This window comes from Lates calcarifer, linkage group LG5, assembly GCF_001640805.2.
Source record: "Lates calcarifer isolate ASB-BC8 linkage group LG5, TLL_Latcal_v3, whole genome shotgun sequence".
NCBI classification, from domain to species: Eukaryota; Metazoa; Chordata; class Actinopteri; family Centropomidae; genus Lates; species Lates calcarifer.
In genome coordinates, this window is record NC_066837.1 from 21,117,004 (window position 1) to 21,131,718 (window position 14,715).

A 14,715-nucleotide genomic window follows, 5' to 3' on the forward strand; every position below is an offset into this window, starting at 1 on the left:
TATGCAGCGTTTTGATCAAAACTCCTTTCACCTGTGTCTCTCTCCAGAGACCAAAACCCCCCTTATTATGGCCATAGGTACAATTTTTGCTCAAACATAGCAATGCATAACTTGTGTGGCAGAAGTGTCAGTGTGCTCGCTCTCCACTTCACACCATTTCTGTCAAGTGCTTCCACATTTTCTGCGCCTGTTACGATCAGTCACATTCTCATTCACATTCACACCATCATTGCCATAAATGTGCCAAAGCTTACTGATTGAACTATTCACACATTCATTCTCATTTTCTAATATCATGAATAAAGACAAAAAAGGCACCAGATACTGTGTTTTTCTGCTCATTAAACACTGAAGCATAGGTCCTGTATGAAGCTGTATGAAAAATGTGGCATTAAGCTCATTATCCTCTGAATATGTACAGTTTGTCATTTAAATGCTCAAATCATGATAATGATATAAAGTAAAATGAGTGTGTATGGATTATGTTGAACTTAAACGACTTGAAGTATGATGTGGATTGTGATGCACAAACATGAAAAATGAGGTTCTGTTTCTTAAAATACAGTTTTATTTGTGAATTTACACTGATTAGCAATACATCTAAAAGCAACTCCATTAGATAACCATTTATATAGGATTTTCACAGGTCACAAAGTAGCTTGGCTCATTCTGGCATGCCAAAGCAAAACTCGTTCTTTTTTTCTTTTTTAAACAGAAAAAAAAGATGGATAGAGAGGCATTAGTAAAGCAAGGTGCAAACAGTCGGAAACAGAAGAGGAGAAAATAAAAAGGATGCAATGCACATTCAGTTCATCTGGGAGCAATGTATGCTCATAAAATGGTTAATAAAAAAAGCCTAGTGCTCTCTGCAAACTAAAAGAGAAAAGAAAGTGTACTGCGATACAAATGGAGGATGAAAAAAACCTTTCCAGGAGGAGAGATGGTATGAAAGAAAAAAAAAAAAAAAAAAAGACAGTCTGAGTGATAAAAACATGGTGCGTTAGTGTCAGGTTGTCCTTACCCCCTGCCCCATCTCTACTACACACACATATGCACTTCCATTTCCAAACTCACACCTCCCTTCTCCATCTCTCGGTTGTGTGACCTCAGCTCTTTGCCCAGAGCCAAAAAGCTACCGTTTAACACAGCTAAAGATGTGTCCCTAACCCCCCCCTCCCTCCCTCCAAATCCAATACTTCACATTGCTAGCTGGGATATTGGTACATCTGGTTAAACTGCGGGGAGAGGATATGTGGCAACCCATCACACTTTGGCTTTGCAGAGTTCAACTGTGGGTCATCTGACAGTTACAACGCGATCGTGTTTACTAGAGAAATTACATGAGGGGAGGGCTTCAGAAACTGGGAAGATGACCGGGCTCGCAGAGTGATCAAATAAAAATAAAAATGTCCATATGACCTCCTTACAATGTTCCAGTTCCAGGAGGACGTAAATGGCAAATTAAGCAAGGAAGCGTAGCTGCTGTGAACGTAGCTACTGAAAATAAAGCCTTTTGGGAGCCTGAGGGGCATTGATGCAGTCACTGGGGTGATTTAACAGAAGTCTTGTTAGGGTCCTTGATGCCCGAGCAGGCAGATGAGAATCGCAACCCTTGTCTCATTATTTAAAAAAAAAAAAAAAATGGAGGAAAAAAAATTACAATATGGCTTTAAAAAACACACACACAAACACACCAAACGAAGACGTCACCGCTCCACACTCCACGAAACATGATTCTCATTTCAGCTGGCGACCGCAGATAGTTTGGCGCAGTATTTCAACATTACACTTCCTGTTTTTTAAAAATGTTTTTAAAAAAATTTCTATTCAGTTGAGAAGTAGAGATCATTTCTCACCCGTGACACCAATGAAAGACTTTTCTCTCTGTCTTCATACAACTCACTTTCTGGGTCCTGACCTTTCTCCGACACCATGCCTCGCTTACTACTTGCACAACTTTTACCAAATACTTCACAATCTCCTTCACTGGTGAAACCACCTGCAACTAAAATGTATTATATACCACAAGAAAAGTGCAGCAAAATAAAAAATATATAGTTAAAAATCTATAGCCAACATATCCAGTTTTCATGTGTTACATAGTAAATTTGTGTACTCTTAGATTATTAGAATATAATTTGAGCAGTCAGGCATCACTACAGAACATAGTCAGCCATATAAATTCAGTTCTTGCAAAAAGAGAAAACATGCGTAACATCTGTATTCTCTGTAAAAGCTTAGAAATGAGTACAAAACAGAGTCGACTAATACCAAATTTGTGTTCAATAAAAAAAGATCAAATTTCATGAGATGACAAACTAAACACAAACAGTGACATTTTACTAAAATGAGATTGTTTTTTTCAGTTTTTCCATTGAGTTTGGCAAAAACACTGAGATGAGGAGAAGATGTGAAAATGCTACATAAATATTTCGAATGGGTAGGCAGCGCTCTGAGATAATGTCAACTTATGTTGTGATAGACCGCCAGCCCTCATCCTCACTATCTAGCCCAGTTTGGTAACTCTCTAACTCATCTGCAGTTCAACCACAATCAGCTGAAGAGAAGGTTTGTATCAGAAGCCTGTGCCTACAGAAGCTTGAAGAGAGTGAGAGAAAGAGCGAGGGCAGAGAGAAAACTTCTCTCACAGTAAATAAATCAACACAAACCCTTTTCCAGTGTGACTTCAAATTTTCATGTGGCCGCTCAGTTCTTGATGCAGAGTCAGGTGCCCAGAAATGTAAAAACAAAACTTTAAAAGACTGGGAAGTCTTAAAGAAAAAAATAAAAAAAAGATTTAGCTTCGACTTGTGCAGTTTTACAACACTCAGGTTGCCATCCAATCATTTCATAAAATTGGATATTGAAGCAAGAAATACGCTATGTGGTTTCAAGTTCTGTTTTCAGCTGGGGAAACAACACAGGAGGAGCCAGTTATTCAGGATCTAAATGGCCTCATATGACACTTAACAGCTTCCAAGGAGCCCTGTTAGAGTACTGCATTGGTGATCAGGTGTGTAGACACCCAACCCTCACCTAAGCCACCTTACATCTGCTGCAGTTTTAATTTATGGACCCACATACCCACCCCAAATTCCCCATTTTTGTCCTTTTTTTGGTTACAAACCAATTATTTTTTTCTGTAATCCTTTTGTCTGCTTTTTGCACATAAAACTTTTGTTAAAAAATTCAAATAAAATTAAAAACATAAGAGGACATTGAAAACAGAGACAAAATAATAACACAGACATTAAACAGAAAAGGTGGCTGCCACCCCTCTTTCTTCTTCTATGCAGACACTCTTCCTGCCTGCCTCGCCCCCTGCTGCTTTTTTAAACCTCAGGCCTCCGTCTTCTCTTTCTTTTTGTTCTTCTTCAGGAAGGATGGGGTGCGGAACTTCTTCTTCTTCTTGGTGTTGGGGGACTTGGAGGGTGAGCTCTCGGGGGACAGGGCCTCCTCGATCTTCTCGCCGGGGCGCACCGTGATCTCCACGCTCTCCACGCTGGTGGTCAGCTGGCTGACGCGCTTGCACAGCTCCTCATCCGCGTCGCCGTGGTCATCTTTGCCATTCATCAGGCCCGTGTGGTTCTCTGAGGGAGGGAGGGAGAAGTAAGACACAGGTTAAGTGAGGACAGAGAGCAGGAAAACACAGGAGGGACACATCACTTAATTCTGTAGGACACGGCACTGTTAAAAAATACAAAAACATAAAATAACCCAAAAGCTAGTGATATTTATATAGTAAATCCATAGCATATATTACATTTATGTCATATCAAACACTCAGAGTACTATAAAAGTTTGTAAACACCTGTAAGGCAATCGTCTTGAAAAAAAACAGAGCATTAAACGCTTCACTAACAGTGTATTTACTGCAGGGATACTGCACTGGGCTGTATTAAATTTGAAAAGTGTTTTCACTGAATGTTCACTCCCTGCCACACTAATTCCACGTGAACCGCATTTTGAACTTCCGCTCACACAGACACATTGTCCCCGTGCTCTACATATTTCGTAACATCCCTGCGTAAAACCCTAGTGACCTGATAGCCCAGAGAGTCTGTCTTCCTTTCACCTTAAAAAAAAATGGGGCTTTGAACATCAGACTACACCCACTCCCTTAATGACTCCTCACGAAACAGGCCAACTAGTGTCACATTCCCTTTCTCTGGGTTGCAAATGAAGGCTGCGAAGGGAATGCAGGGCAGCAGCTTCGTGTTACCACATGAAAAACGCAAACACAGTGACTTTTCAGGGTATTTTCATCTTAGCACAAAAAAGGGCGACAACAATTGACCTGATTTCAGCACGACGACTGGCTGACCTCACAGCAGAGGCGTCAGAAAATATGGGTCCCCTGAGCCAAAATGCTGTTGTGGGTTAATTTTTACTCATTGTGGTTTTTGGGAAGCTGACAGGAAGTCGATCCCATAGTGCCATTATTTACAACGTGTAAAGAGTCCGGTATGATCTTTGTCTTTCTTGGAGGTACACCAACTGGCTTCAAATGTCAGACACAAGAATTTCTGTGTTCCTAGATAAAAGACTTCGACATTGCACTAAACAAAGGGATGGCAACAAGAGGCAATACTTTAATATCAAGAAATCATGTCATGTGACATTGTAGTACACTCATGTTACCAACCTGGCACATCTGTTTAACAACAAAGGCAAGAGAGAGACAAAAGATCTTGTTATTGTGAGCTTGTTATGACAATTCTTTTTAATGGTCTGTGTGAGGATGCTCCTAAGACTGAGAAAAAAAATGTGTTGATGTTCCTTTAAAGTCACAGTTTGACATTTTGGGAGAAACATTAATTTGTTTTCTTGCTGAGAGCTGGATGAAAAAAGCGATACCAATCTCATGTCTGACCATAAAGTGTGGATCTGGAAGGAGAAGGGCTTTGGCTTAGCTTATCTTAGCTTAGCATAAAGACAGGAAATCTGTAATCATGACAAAGTTACAATAAGTAACTAAAATGAATGTTTTGAATGAATATTTCTGTTGGCTTGAACAATGAGATACAACATGCTAATGTAAAATTTTAAATGATGCTAGTAGGCATATTTTTACTTCCTGTGTTTTTGCTAAGCTACGCTAACCACCTGCCGGCTGTAGCTCCATAGTTAACACACAAACATGAGAGTGGTATTGATCATCATTTAACCCTCTGCAAGACAGCTAAATAACCAAATTTCTCAAAATGTCAAACCGTACCTTTTAAGCCGAACCCGAAAAACCATGAGCAACAAGGAAACACGTACATTTAGAAAAGAATGATGTAAATTAAATCTGTTGCTGTTCAGCGTATATGAATGTAAAGATGTAGTGTTTTTGTAGTGAGGCAGGACACTGTTGAAGTTTTGCTGTTTTAAACGGTGAGTTTTCACATGAAAAGTCATTAGTGCAGAACAAACTTATGGCACAGATCAGGAGTTTAGTTCATTTCATTTCATTTAGTTAAAAACACTCTCATGCAGACACATCAGATCTGAAAAGACAAACACAGCATGACAGTGAAGATCACTCTGAAAAGTCTCTCTCTCGCTCTCTCTGTGAATGAGTGATACCTTCTTTAGCTGGAGTGCTTTGCGGGGACTGGGTGAGAGACAGAGACTGAGAGAGAGTGGAGCCGTCGTCGGATGTTAGCTCGTGCTCGCCATCTGCAGGGGGTGGGGTCGGAGAGGATGAGAGGATTGCAGGGTGGTGTAGGGGATTGAAGTAGTGGGACAACAGCAGGGGTGAGTGGGATGAGAGGTTGTGGGAGGTGGGGTGGGGATGGGGGGACGGAAGGATTTTGGATGAAGGGTCAGAGGGGGGTGAGGGGGGAGGGGTGGGGGACGAGAGATTAGTGGTAACACACATGTTAGAATCAGGCCATGCACAGCTGCTTTTCCACAAAATTTCCCAAATCCCTGTCTGCTGATCATCAGGCTCTCTGAGTGCCATCACTCATTTGTCATTTTGTCGAGCTGCAATATCCCAGTGCCACGACACATGCCCTCAATAGTTACTCAAGGACCGCAGATTTGATCCCCTGATCAGCCAGTGTATCCATGCTAACATACAACCTGCTAAAAATAAGAGGAGTTATTAGTATAATAGTTTTAATAATAGATTTTAAAATATGTGATAAAGACTGATGAACAGGATGGGACAAGGCAAAAAGTGGGATTGTATCATTAGGATATCGTTAACCAATTTCTAAGCAATTTCTGGTTTAAAATCAACATAATGAGCAAGTTTTGTTGATTGCACAGTTGTTTATATGTGATTTTACAAACATTTTCTACGTCATGATACTGTACATACTGATCCTGGAAAATGTTCTCTTCAAAATATTGTTGAGATGACATCAACAATATCACAAAGATGCCATCTTCGCCAAGATGTAGACCTCATGAGGTCAAAACCGAGTGGCATTTTCAAACATGATCATGCCTAAAAATATAGTTTTAATGCCCTTCATCTCCTTTCTCTACTTAAGAGAAGTTTTTTTTAATTCCCTTCCTGTCATCTGTTTTTTTAATCTCCAAGTGCACACATTATGGTTACTGGCTCTTAATGTGCGGAAAACTCATTGAGCACTTGGCTTTTCTTATCTCTTACATGATAAAAACAGTTTACAGCAGCTTTTAAAACAACTTTTGTAAGTGCAGTAGTAAATGTTACAGTCCAGCTCAGCATTAGTAGCTTCATTAGTTTTGAACACTGAGCAGTGTGATCGAATGACATTCTTATATCACTTTAACACATTCATTAGCATATTCAGGGTGACACATTCAGTTGGCTGAGATGTCGCAGTCATTCACGACTCCTTCGTGTAAAACATATAGAATGCAGTCATGTAACAGCCTAGTCTGTGCAGTGAAAGTGTTCATATGTACCATATGTGCAGTGTGCAGATAAAAGGAGTTGCATGCAAAAAAAAAAAAACAACCTAACCCTAGAGGTGTGTGTGTGAGTGTGTGTGTGCAGCCTAGGCATGTATCAGGCCATTCCAGACGGTCTCCAGCTTGTATCCAGATTGGTCACCGGGGATTCATGGGGCTGTGGGGGCAACAGTGTCATAGCAACTGGCTCCGCTCATGTGGCGGGTGTGAAGACCTGCTGTCTGTTCGGTCTGTCATCTTAGTCACACTGGCCTCTCACTCGCACGTATAAATGCTTGCACCATGTTTCATATGCACATAAGAACATTTGGACAGTTCCATAAACATGCATGAACACATGTGCATGCTGATGTACACACGCTGACATATATACACACTAATCTGGTCCAACTTGGCAGGAGCTCTGCAGAACGAAGACTGGCAGATAACACCCTTGACTATCTGTTCACTATTGATTTTTCCCCTGCCACTCTGAAAGGCATTGGGACAGAGGGCTAATATGATTAGCATCGACTATCCTGTGTGTGTGTGTGTGCATACACAAGGTTAATGCAACTGAAGGCATCAGTGGAGCCTGCAGGGACAAACCCTCATGTTAAAAAGTACATAGGTGTGTGTGTGTCTGTGTGTGATACCCCAGACAGTGTTAGAATATGGAAGCATCCATAGCTACTGCTGCTAAGGCGACAACGCTACAGACCCTGGTTTATATGAATGTTTTTTAACAACAAAACTGCTGAGAGAGAAAACACAACAAACTCAAGATGTGCAGTAATCAATCTGCAAGTGAAGGTTTGAGGAGGAGGCACAGTTTGATGCAGAGCAAGTCTTCAGAAACCCTGATTTAGTTTAAGCTCAGCTTGAAATCTGCCCCAGTTGTTTTAGCCGATTTTGAGCACTTCAAAATGTCAGATGGCGCTTGTTAACAGCGTTAACGGGCTTCAGCAGGACATTTCCGATATCTGGCTGTTAGGGTCCTGTCTTTTCTACAGTTAAAAGTCTTTTCACTCAACAAGAGAAAAAGCTTGTGGCACACACTAGGAAGTGTACTGCCTTTTAATCTAAAAGATGACAGTAACAGTCATGTTCATAGTAGTAGTAAACTAAAAATTCAACGATTAGAAATAACATAAATCTAGCACTATCTTCAAATTAAGAAAAAATGCTATAAACATTAAAACAATGACTTACTGCTTTCTGCTGACATACACACCCAGATCAAGAAAGTATTGGCTGATAATATTGGTCCTGCTGCTGATACATCAGTTGTGATCTAATACAGTACAAACTGCCAAAACTGAAAGCGCACGTCTTTGAAGACAGCAAAGATCTGCTACTCACTCAAATCTAGTGGCATAATTCTTCTTGATGGCTCAAAATAATAGCTGCCATGTGTGCTTTCAAACTTTGCCTTACAGATTGATTATTGATCAGATCTGCTTTGTAAGCTTGGTCAATATTTTGTTGTGAAATGAACAAGCAGATTGGTTGGATTGTTTGCTGCTAACACTGAGGGACAAGTCTTTGGCTTTGAGTACAGGTCACTGAGAGAGAGAATGTGTGTGTGTGTGTGTGTGTGTGTGTGTGTGTGTGTGTGTGTGTGTGTGTGTCTGTGCACACTCCATATGTCTCTCAGCATGACTGGGCTCTTGCAGTACTTGCAGGCTGAACATGAATGAGTTCAGGAAGTCCATACGCCTTTGAACGTTCATGCATTGATGGACTAGTGTGTATGAGTTTGCATGCCTGTATAAGTGTGTGTATTTGTGTGTGTGTGTGTGTGTGTGTGTGTGTGTGTGTCATACCACTGAGGCCCAGTTGCCTCCTCTCCACGTTCTTGCGATAGTCCTCCAGGTCCCTCTCTGACAGCTCACTGAAGGGGTTAGGAGGCAGGGGAGCCATCTGCTCCTCCTCTGTGGGCACGTATGGCTGGGGAGGAGACAGGGAGAAGGGTGAGCATGGGAGCACACACAGGCATGCACACACACATACAGTAACAGTCAGGAGGCACATGCACACACTCAATGAAATGCATAAAAACAAAGCACACACACATACACACACACAGACACAGACTTGAAGGTGCACACACCCACTGCATCTGACAAGGGACAATCATTCATTACAGCACAACTGAGGCTGCTCATATAAAGATAAAACAAGAATGTTGACCACATCACACAGAACTCATCTAATCACCAACTCTACACTGAGTTTCTCATCCAATTAGGCTGCAAACCCCTAACATCTTTATAACAGACTGGAGAAAATAAACACAGCAAATGCATGACACACAAACTAACACAATTAACATTACATATGAGGACCACCGTACCTACAAAAGAAGTCACACACATGCAAACCAAAGACATTTTCTTAACATGTCTGCTTAGTGTGAATGTGTGACAACCCTAAAGACTGTCATGGTCCAACACACCATCACACTTCATTGAGTCACACATGGGAACAAAAAAAAGGAGGTGCAAATTTGTCTTAAGTAACACTTAATAGATTTAATTCAGTGTCATTCTTAAAACACAACTCTAATGAACACATGCAGTGTTTTGTCTTCTGAGCAGGCAAGAAGGTGTCAAATAAATCCACAAAAGTATGAGAGACTGAAATAAAAACACCACCGCAAACAGGAACAATTAGGAAACACTTGTGGATATTTACCAGAACTCTTATCTGCACCAGATCCTTAAAGGCAAGACACCAACCACAAAACCATCAGCATCAAAATGTCTAAATTATTAAAAAATTAAAACAAAAAAATGTATTTAATGCTTTTTTACTTTGGTCTTTTTGGTTCTCTTCTTTTAAATCATTTGTCTTCCTAATTAAACTTTAAGCACACTGGAGTCCTTTTAGTCTTTTAGTCTTAGTCACCTGCCTCCCCCTAGTGGTCATCCAGGTTTCATTAATCATGGAACCCTGTCACAGGTGTTTTCACTTGATTGACTGATCAGATCTCCTCTCATGTCTGTCTGGCTGTTTATAGGAACCACGTGTTTGACACCTCCTTGGCTCTTCCCCCTTATTTATTTTGTTGCACCTGCCTACACCTTTATCTTTCTTATTACTTCATGAAGTTTAGCCACCTCAGGTCATTTCCAGCACAGCTCTACCAAGCTGCAACCTGAGCAGATGTCTAATCAGCTGGGATAATTGAAAACACACCCGTGTTACTGCTCAATAAACAAGTGATTAAGGAAATCCCTATTGTTGCTATTACTTCAGTGTAGCGGGGAGGCAGACTGTGTATCCTGCATAAACTACTGCATGTCCATAAACAGACAAAGACTCAACTCTCGATACACTGAAAGCTAAATATGATGTAAACACCTCTCACCACAAGCAAGCACTGAAAAGAAGCCTTATGTTGTTTCTGTTATGTATTGTGAAATTCAGAGTTTGGAAAAAGGGCGAGTGTGAATGTTTATCTTTTAACTCTAGAGGTAACTGCATTAGATCTGCATTATAAAAACCAGCTATTTTATTTAGCTTTCTTCAAACTTCTCTTATCAAACCCCGTTGCAGGTAAACCATGGGTTCAATCTGTGCCACCTTGCAATTACATTTTTTTCTTTATTTACTTATTCATGTGAATGACTAATTGTAGACATAAGATAATTTGTAGCATAGCTACGCTGAAGTTGAAGGGCAATCAGACACTCTCTCTTCTCTGACCTCACTACTTTACAGATGGGAGGAAATGGAAAGAAATTAGGTTACAAGGACGGAAAATCAAAAGGAATTAGGATTTTTCCCTTAAGTCTGAACATGACCGAGAGCTCATTCTCACCCGTCGTGGTGCGTCTACAGGGATGCCTGCCAGATGCTGAGAGCGTGGCCCTGACGACATCACATCGAACCGGTTCTGCTCTCTGATCTGTGGTGGGAAAAAACACAAAATGATGTCATCAGGAAGCACAAAAAGTGACTGGATGATTTATGACAATGATCATAAAAAGAAGAGCTCACATGCCAATTTTAAACATCCACATGACCGCAGAAACTTAACCAACACACTGACTCAAATCATCACACCTTTAGATTCTCATTTTGATGTTAAACCAATTCACCATTTTTTGTTAGTCTGCTACAATTTCTCACGTAAAATGTCATGGTGACTGAGAGGAAAGTGTAAGACTCACTCTATTCCTCTTCTCCAGCACCTCACTGGGGTCTGTGTTGAGAGGGACAAACTGATTTGGGTCTTCAATTCGGATCGGGGTTCCCGTCTCATCTGCCTTCATCCACTGAAAAACGTAAAAAAGGTGAGAAACAACGGCAACCAAGCAATATTTAAAAATTAAAACTGTATTGTATGTAACCCCATTTATACAGCAACTGTAACAATTGTAAAGACAAGATTATTACAACCAGGCACGACCAAATGAGTCTCAACTGTAATCATTTAATAATCATTTATTATAAAAAGGATGTAGCTTCACTGTTTATGTGCTGCTGAATATTATAGTAACATATCCATTCTTTAATCCAGTCAGTGCACATATTCTGGGTTACAAACAAGGAGACGCTCTGAAATAAAAAGATGCTACTGAGTTGCATTATAGGAATGACAGGAGGCATCATCACAAGGGATGAGAAGTCAGGATATTTCACTGTCTGTTGCTTTGATTTTGGTCGTTCTTTTTAAATGTGTCTCCTGTGAGACAGCCAACACTGTGGAAGTGTAATGCTAAATCACTACAGCACTCTTGTAAAGTTTGATTCATTTATCACCAAGCTCAACGGCTCCAACTGACCACCAGTCAGTGCAACTAAATCAGTGTAATCCTCTGTTCAGCCAGTAGATGGTGAAATAGTATCAAGATTAAAACACAGGGCGACAACAAGCGTCACATCTCAGCACTGTGCACAGACTGAATATGAACCACAAGACATTTCAGGCCTTGATGCAGAGCTCGTCAATACATGTTTAGGTTTACTATATTAATAAATACACACACAACTTTTTAAAACCTCTGGAATTGGTGTTATAGCTGAGTTTGATGCATCTATAAATGTGTAAAAACTGGAATGTTTAATCCTCATGTTTACCATCCACACACACTCTGCTCACCGTGGTTGTCCGGCTGTTGTAGCGCTCCTCTCCGCCCTCCACGCTGACCTTGGTGTAGCTGTTGGGCGAGTTGAGCCAGCGTGTCTTCTCCCTCTGCTGTCGCTGCTGCAAGAACTTGAAGGGCAGCCGCGTGGCCCCGCCGTCCCCGTCCTCCTCGAACATGAATGCTGTGACGGTGGCGGGGATCTCCACGTCGCTCTTGTGCCTCGGCTTCTCCCGGACTATGGGGTGCCTGTAGGCGTATCCTGTCCTGTAGCCCTGTAGCACGAAACGAGATCACTCTTACAGTTTGTTTTCTTTGATTTTAAATGATTTGGTCTGTTTAGGTTCACGATGAGTGATGACAAGGAAACACAAACACATGGCCTTACAGGAAGCTAATTCATTCATTTGTTCAGGTTGTATTTTTATGTAGTCCACGTTCTATTCCAAAATCTACATACTGATGCAGCATCCTGTTTACCAAATGAGGATCATTAGATGGACTTAGATCATAGCTCATCCTAGCTCACATGATTTTGAATCCTGTTTTTCCATTTTTACACCAAGAGACTGAATTAAATCAAATGCAGAAATGAGAACTTATTCTGTGACTTTTCCTTCCTGTAATGCTGTTTGGGCTGCCAGTTTTACATTTGGTGAATGGAAAAGAAAGACAGAAACAGTGCTGTGACCGCAGGGTTTCTGGCAGCACTGAGGACAGAGTCAGAGAGTCATTTCCTGTCTGACCCTTTCTTTCTTGCCCCTTTCCCTCCACCCTCTCTTTCCCCCTTCCCCTCTCCTCTTTATCCTCATCTTTCCTTTTCTCCCCTCCCTCTCTCTCTGTCACCGTCTCCTCACACGGTCAGACTGTTTTTCATACATTTTTCCGCACTCGGCTTGACAGCAAAGTTCCGCTCTTTTATGTTTTGTCCTTTTCCTTTTTTATCTCAGCTGCATGGTCAAAGTTGACTTTTCAACTCAAATTCATCACCCCTTTTTTATCTGGAAACAGTCAGCTGGGCTGGCCTGCTCTTTTCCTGCAAAGATTGCTGCATATCTACACTGGCTGGAGAAAATGCGTGTAGTTACTTTATTTTCTTCCTTGTACTGAAATCGAGAGCTTATCTGACACAAATGCTGTGTTTATGAGGTGCAAAGGAGGAGAGGGATGGTTGGAAAGGAGGGAGGGAGCCTCTGGGATGAGATGTTCAAAGTCCTGACAGGCTGAGAGGCAATGATTCATGTAGAGGGGAGAGGGGAGAGGGGAGAGAGCAGGAGACGGAGCAGAGGGAAACAGGGAGAAAGATGACAAGTGTGGGGTGATAGAGGTGAGAAAGGGAGACAGAAATATAAGTGATGCAAGGGGGAACCGATGATAAGAGAAGCTGAGAGAGAAACCGAGCGGAAGAAAAACTTCTGCATTCACCAAATCTCCCACACTTGAAAAGCAGCGTACAAGAACTGACACAGTCGTTCAAACCAAATTTTAATCATCACTCCCTGCCTCCTGGTTTTTCCCTTCCTTTATCCGCAAATTACTAATTGTGTCTTTTAAAACTAATGTCTCCACCCCAAATATTGTAATGTGCCTCACAAATACCATTTATCAGTTTAACAGCACTCATTGCTGTTGTTTTGCTTGGATTTTCTGTTAGTACGTTTTAGCTTTCTGTAGGGGGCGCTTTTTCCTGCCTGTGTTCATCCACAGTGGCTGCCACTGCTCATGGTAGCTACCCAGACCCCAGTCATTCATTCTTAACACAGAGATGAAAACACAAATGTAAAACTGACCGCAGAGGATTTCAGAAAATGTAACACCAAATGGCAAGAGACTGTGTCACTATTGGTTTCAGTGACATGAAAATATCTCACATTATCACTTAAAGGATTGGTTCTGTAGAAGAACTACATCTCAATGGGCCACAATGTGCTAAGATTCAAGAAAGGAAAGAAATCTTTTGAGTACCCTTATCTTTGTGTGATTAATTTGTACAAAGATAACACACAGAGAGGAAGTGAAAAGTGAAGGTTAAGTGTTTATATAGTGGTTATTTTTTGATGTACAGTGTATGTTCTCCTGTCAGTGCATTTGTGCCAAATGAACAAATCTTCTCACTCTGATGTGGACTCACCAGGTTATCCAGCATCCTCATCAGAGACTCAAACTCCAGCTCCCCGATCTTCCATTTGTACTGGCCGGCCATGTTGACAGCAGCCGCCGTGGCCACGTTGAACACTCGAGATTTGTACTTCTCCTGGTCCAGCACGATCAGGTTGTCCACGCTGCCTGCACATGAGATGGCATTCACCTAAACCCACAAAGAACAGAGGGACAAACATATGAGACTCTACTGACGACTGATGGCTTATGCAACACAAAAAAGATAGAAAGGCCTTTTTATCACTAAGCATCTGTGGTATTTGATCATCCACCTAAAATGAGAACATGTTGGAATGAAACATTATTCACACACAACAAAGACGTCATTTTGCTAAACCAAAATGAGATATCGGTCAATCTAAAGCTAACACAGCACCAAGGAATATACAGCACATGGCATATAACAAACATGGTAGGGGGATTTATTTATAGAAATTAAGCTGGGCTTTGCCGGATGGATTAATGTTTTCTTTTGCTTGACCGGGGAGAGTCAATCAGGAGATTTGGTGTGCCTGTTACAGCGGGGGGACACAACAACATCTCTAAAATCCTCCATATTTACAAGTGAACACAAAGACACACAAGAATC

At 41.3% G+C, this 14,715-nt stretch overlaps 1 protein-coding gene across 6 annotated transcripts in view; it reads right to left on the bottom strand.

Moving 5' to 3' along the window:
• Positions 1-545: 545 nt before the first annotated feature.
• The window catches only part of add3a (adducin 3 (gamma) a), a 99,665-nt gene continuing 85,495 nt past the window's right edge, over positions 546-14,715 (bottom strand). For 3 of the 6 annotated variants that reach the window (XM_051070744.1, XM_051070745.1, XM_051070743.1), the window contains 8 exons: positions 14,098-14,274; positions 11,984-12,241; positions 11,052-11,156; positions 10,700-10,786; positions 9,571-9,594; positions 8,700-8,823; positions 5,572-5,664; positions 546-3,590 (listed from right to left, as the gene is read on the bottom strand). In XM_051070744.1, coding sequence (XP_050926701.1) covers positions 3,340-3,590; positions 5,572-5,664; positions 8,700-8,823; positions 9,571-9,594; positions 10,700-10,786; positions 11,052-11,156; positions 11,984-12,241; positions 14,098-14,274 — 1,119 coding nt within the window. In that variant the 3' untranslated portion in view covers positions 546-3,339. The remainder of the gene's footprint in view (positions 3,591-5,571; positions 5,665-8,699; positions 8,824-9,570; positions 9,595-10,699; positions 10,787-11,051; positions 11,157-11,983; positions 12,242-14,097; positions 14,275-14,715) is intronic. The other 3 variants (XM_051070746.1, XM_018679731.2, XM_018679734.2) reach the window with 3 other exon arrangements.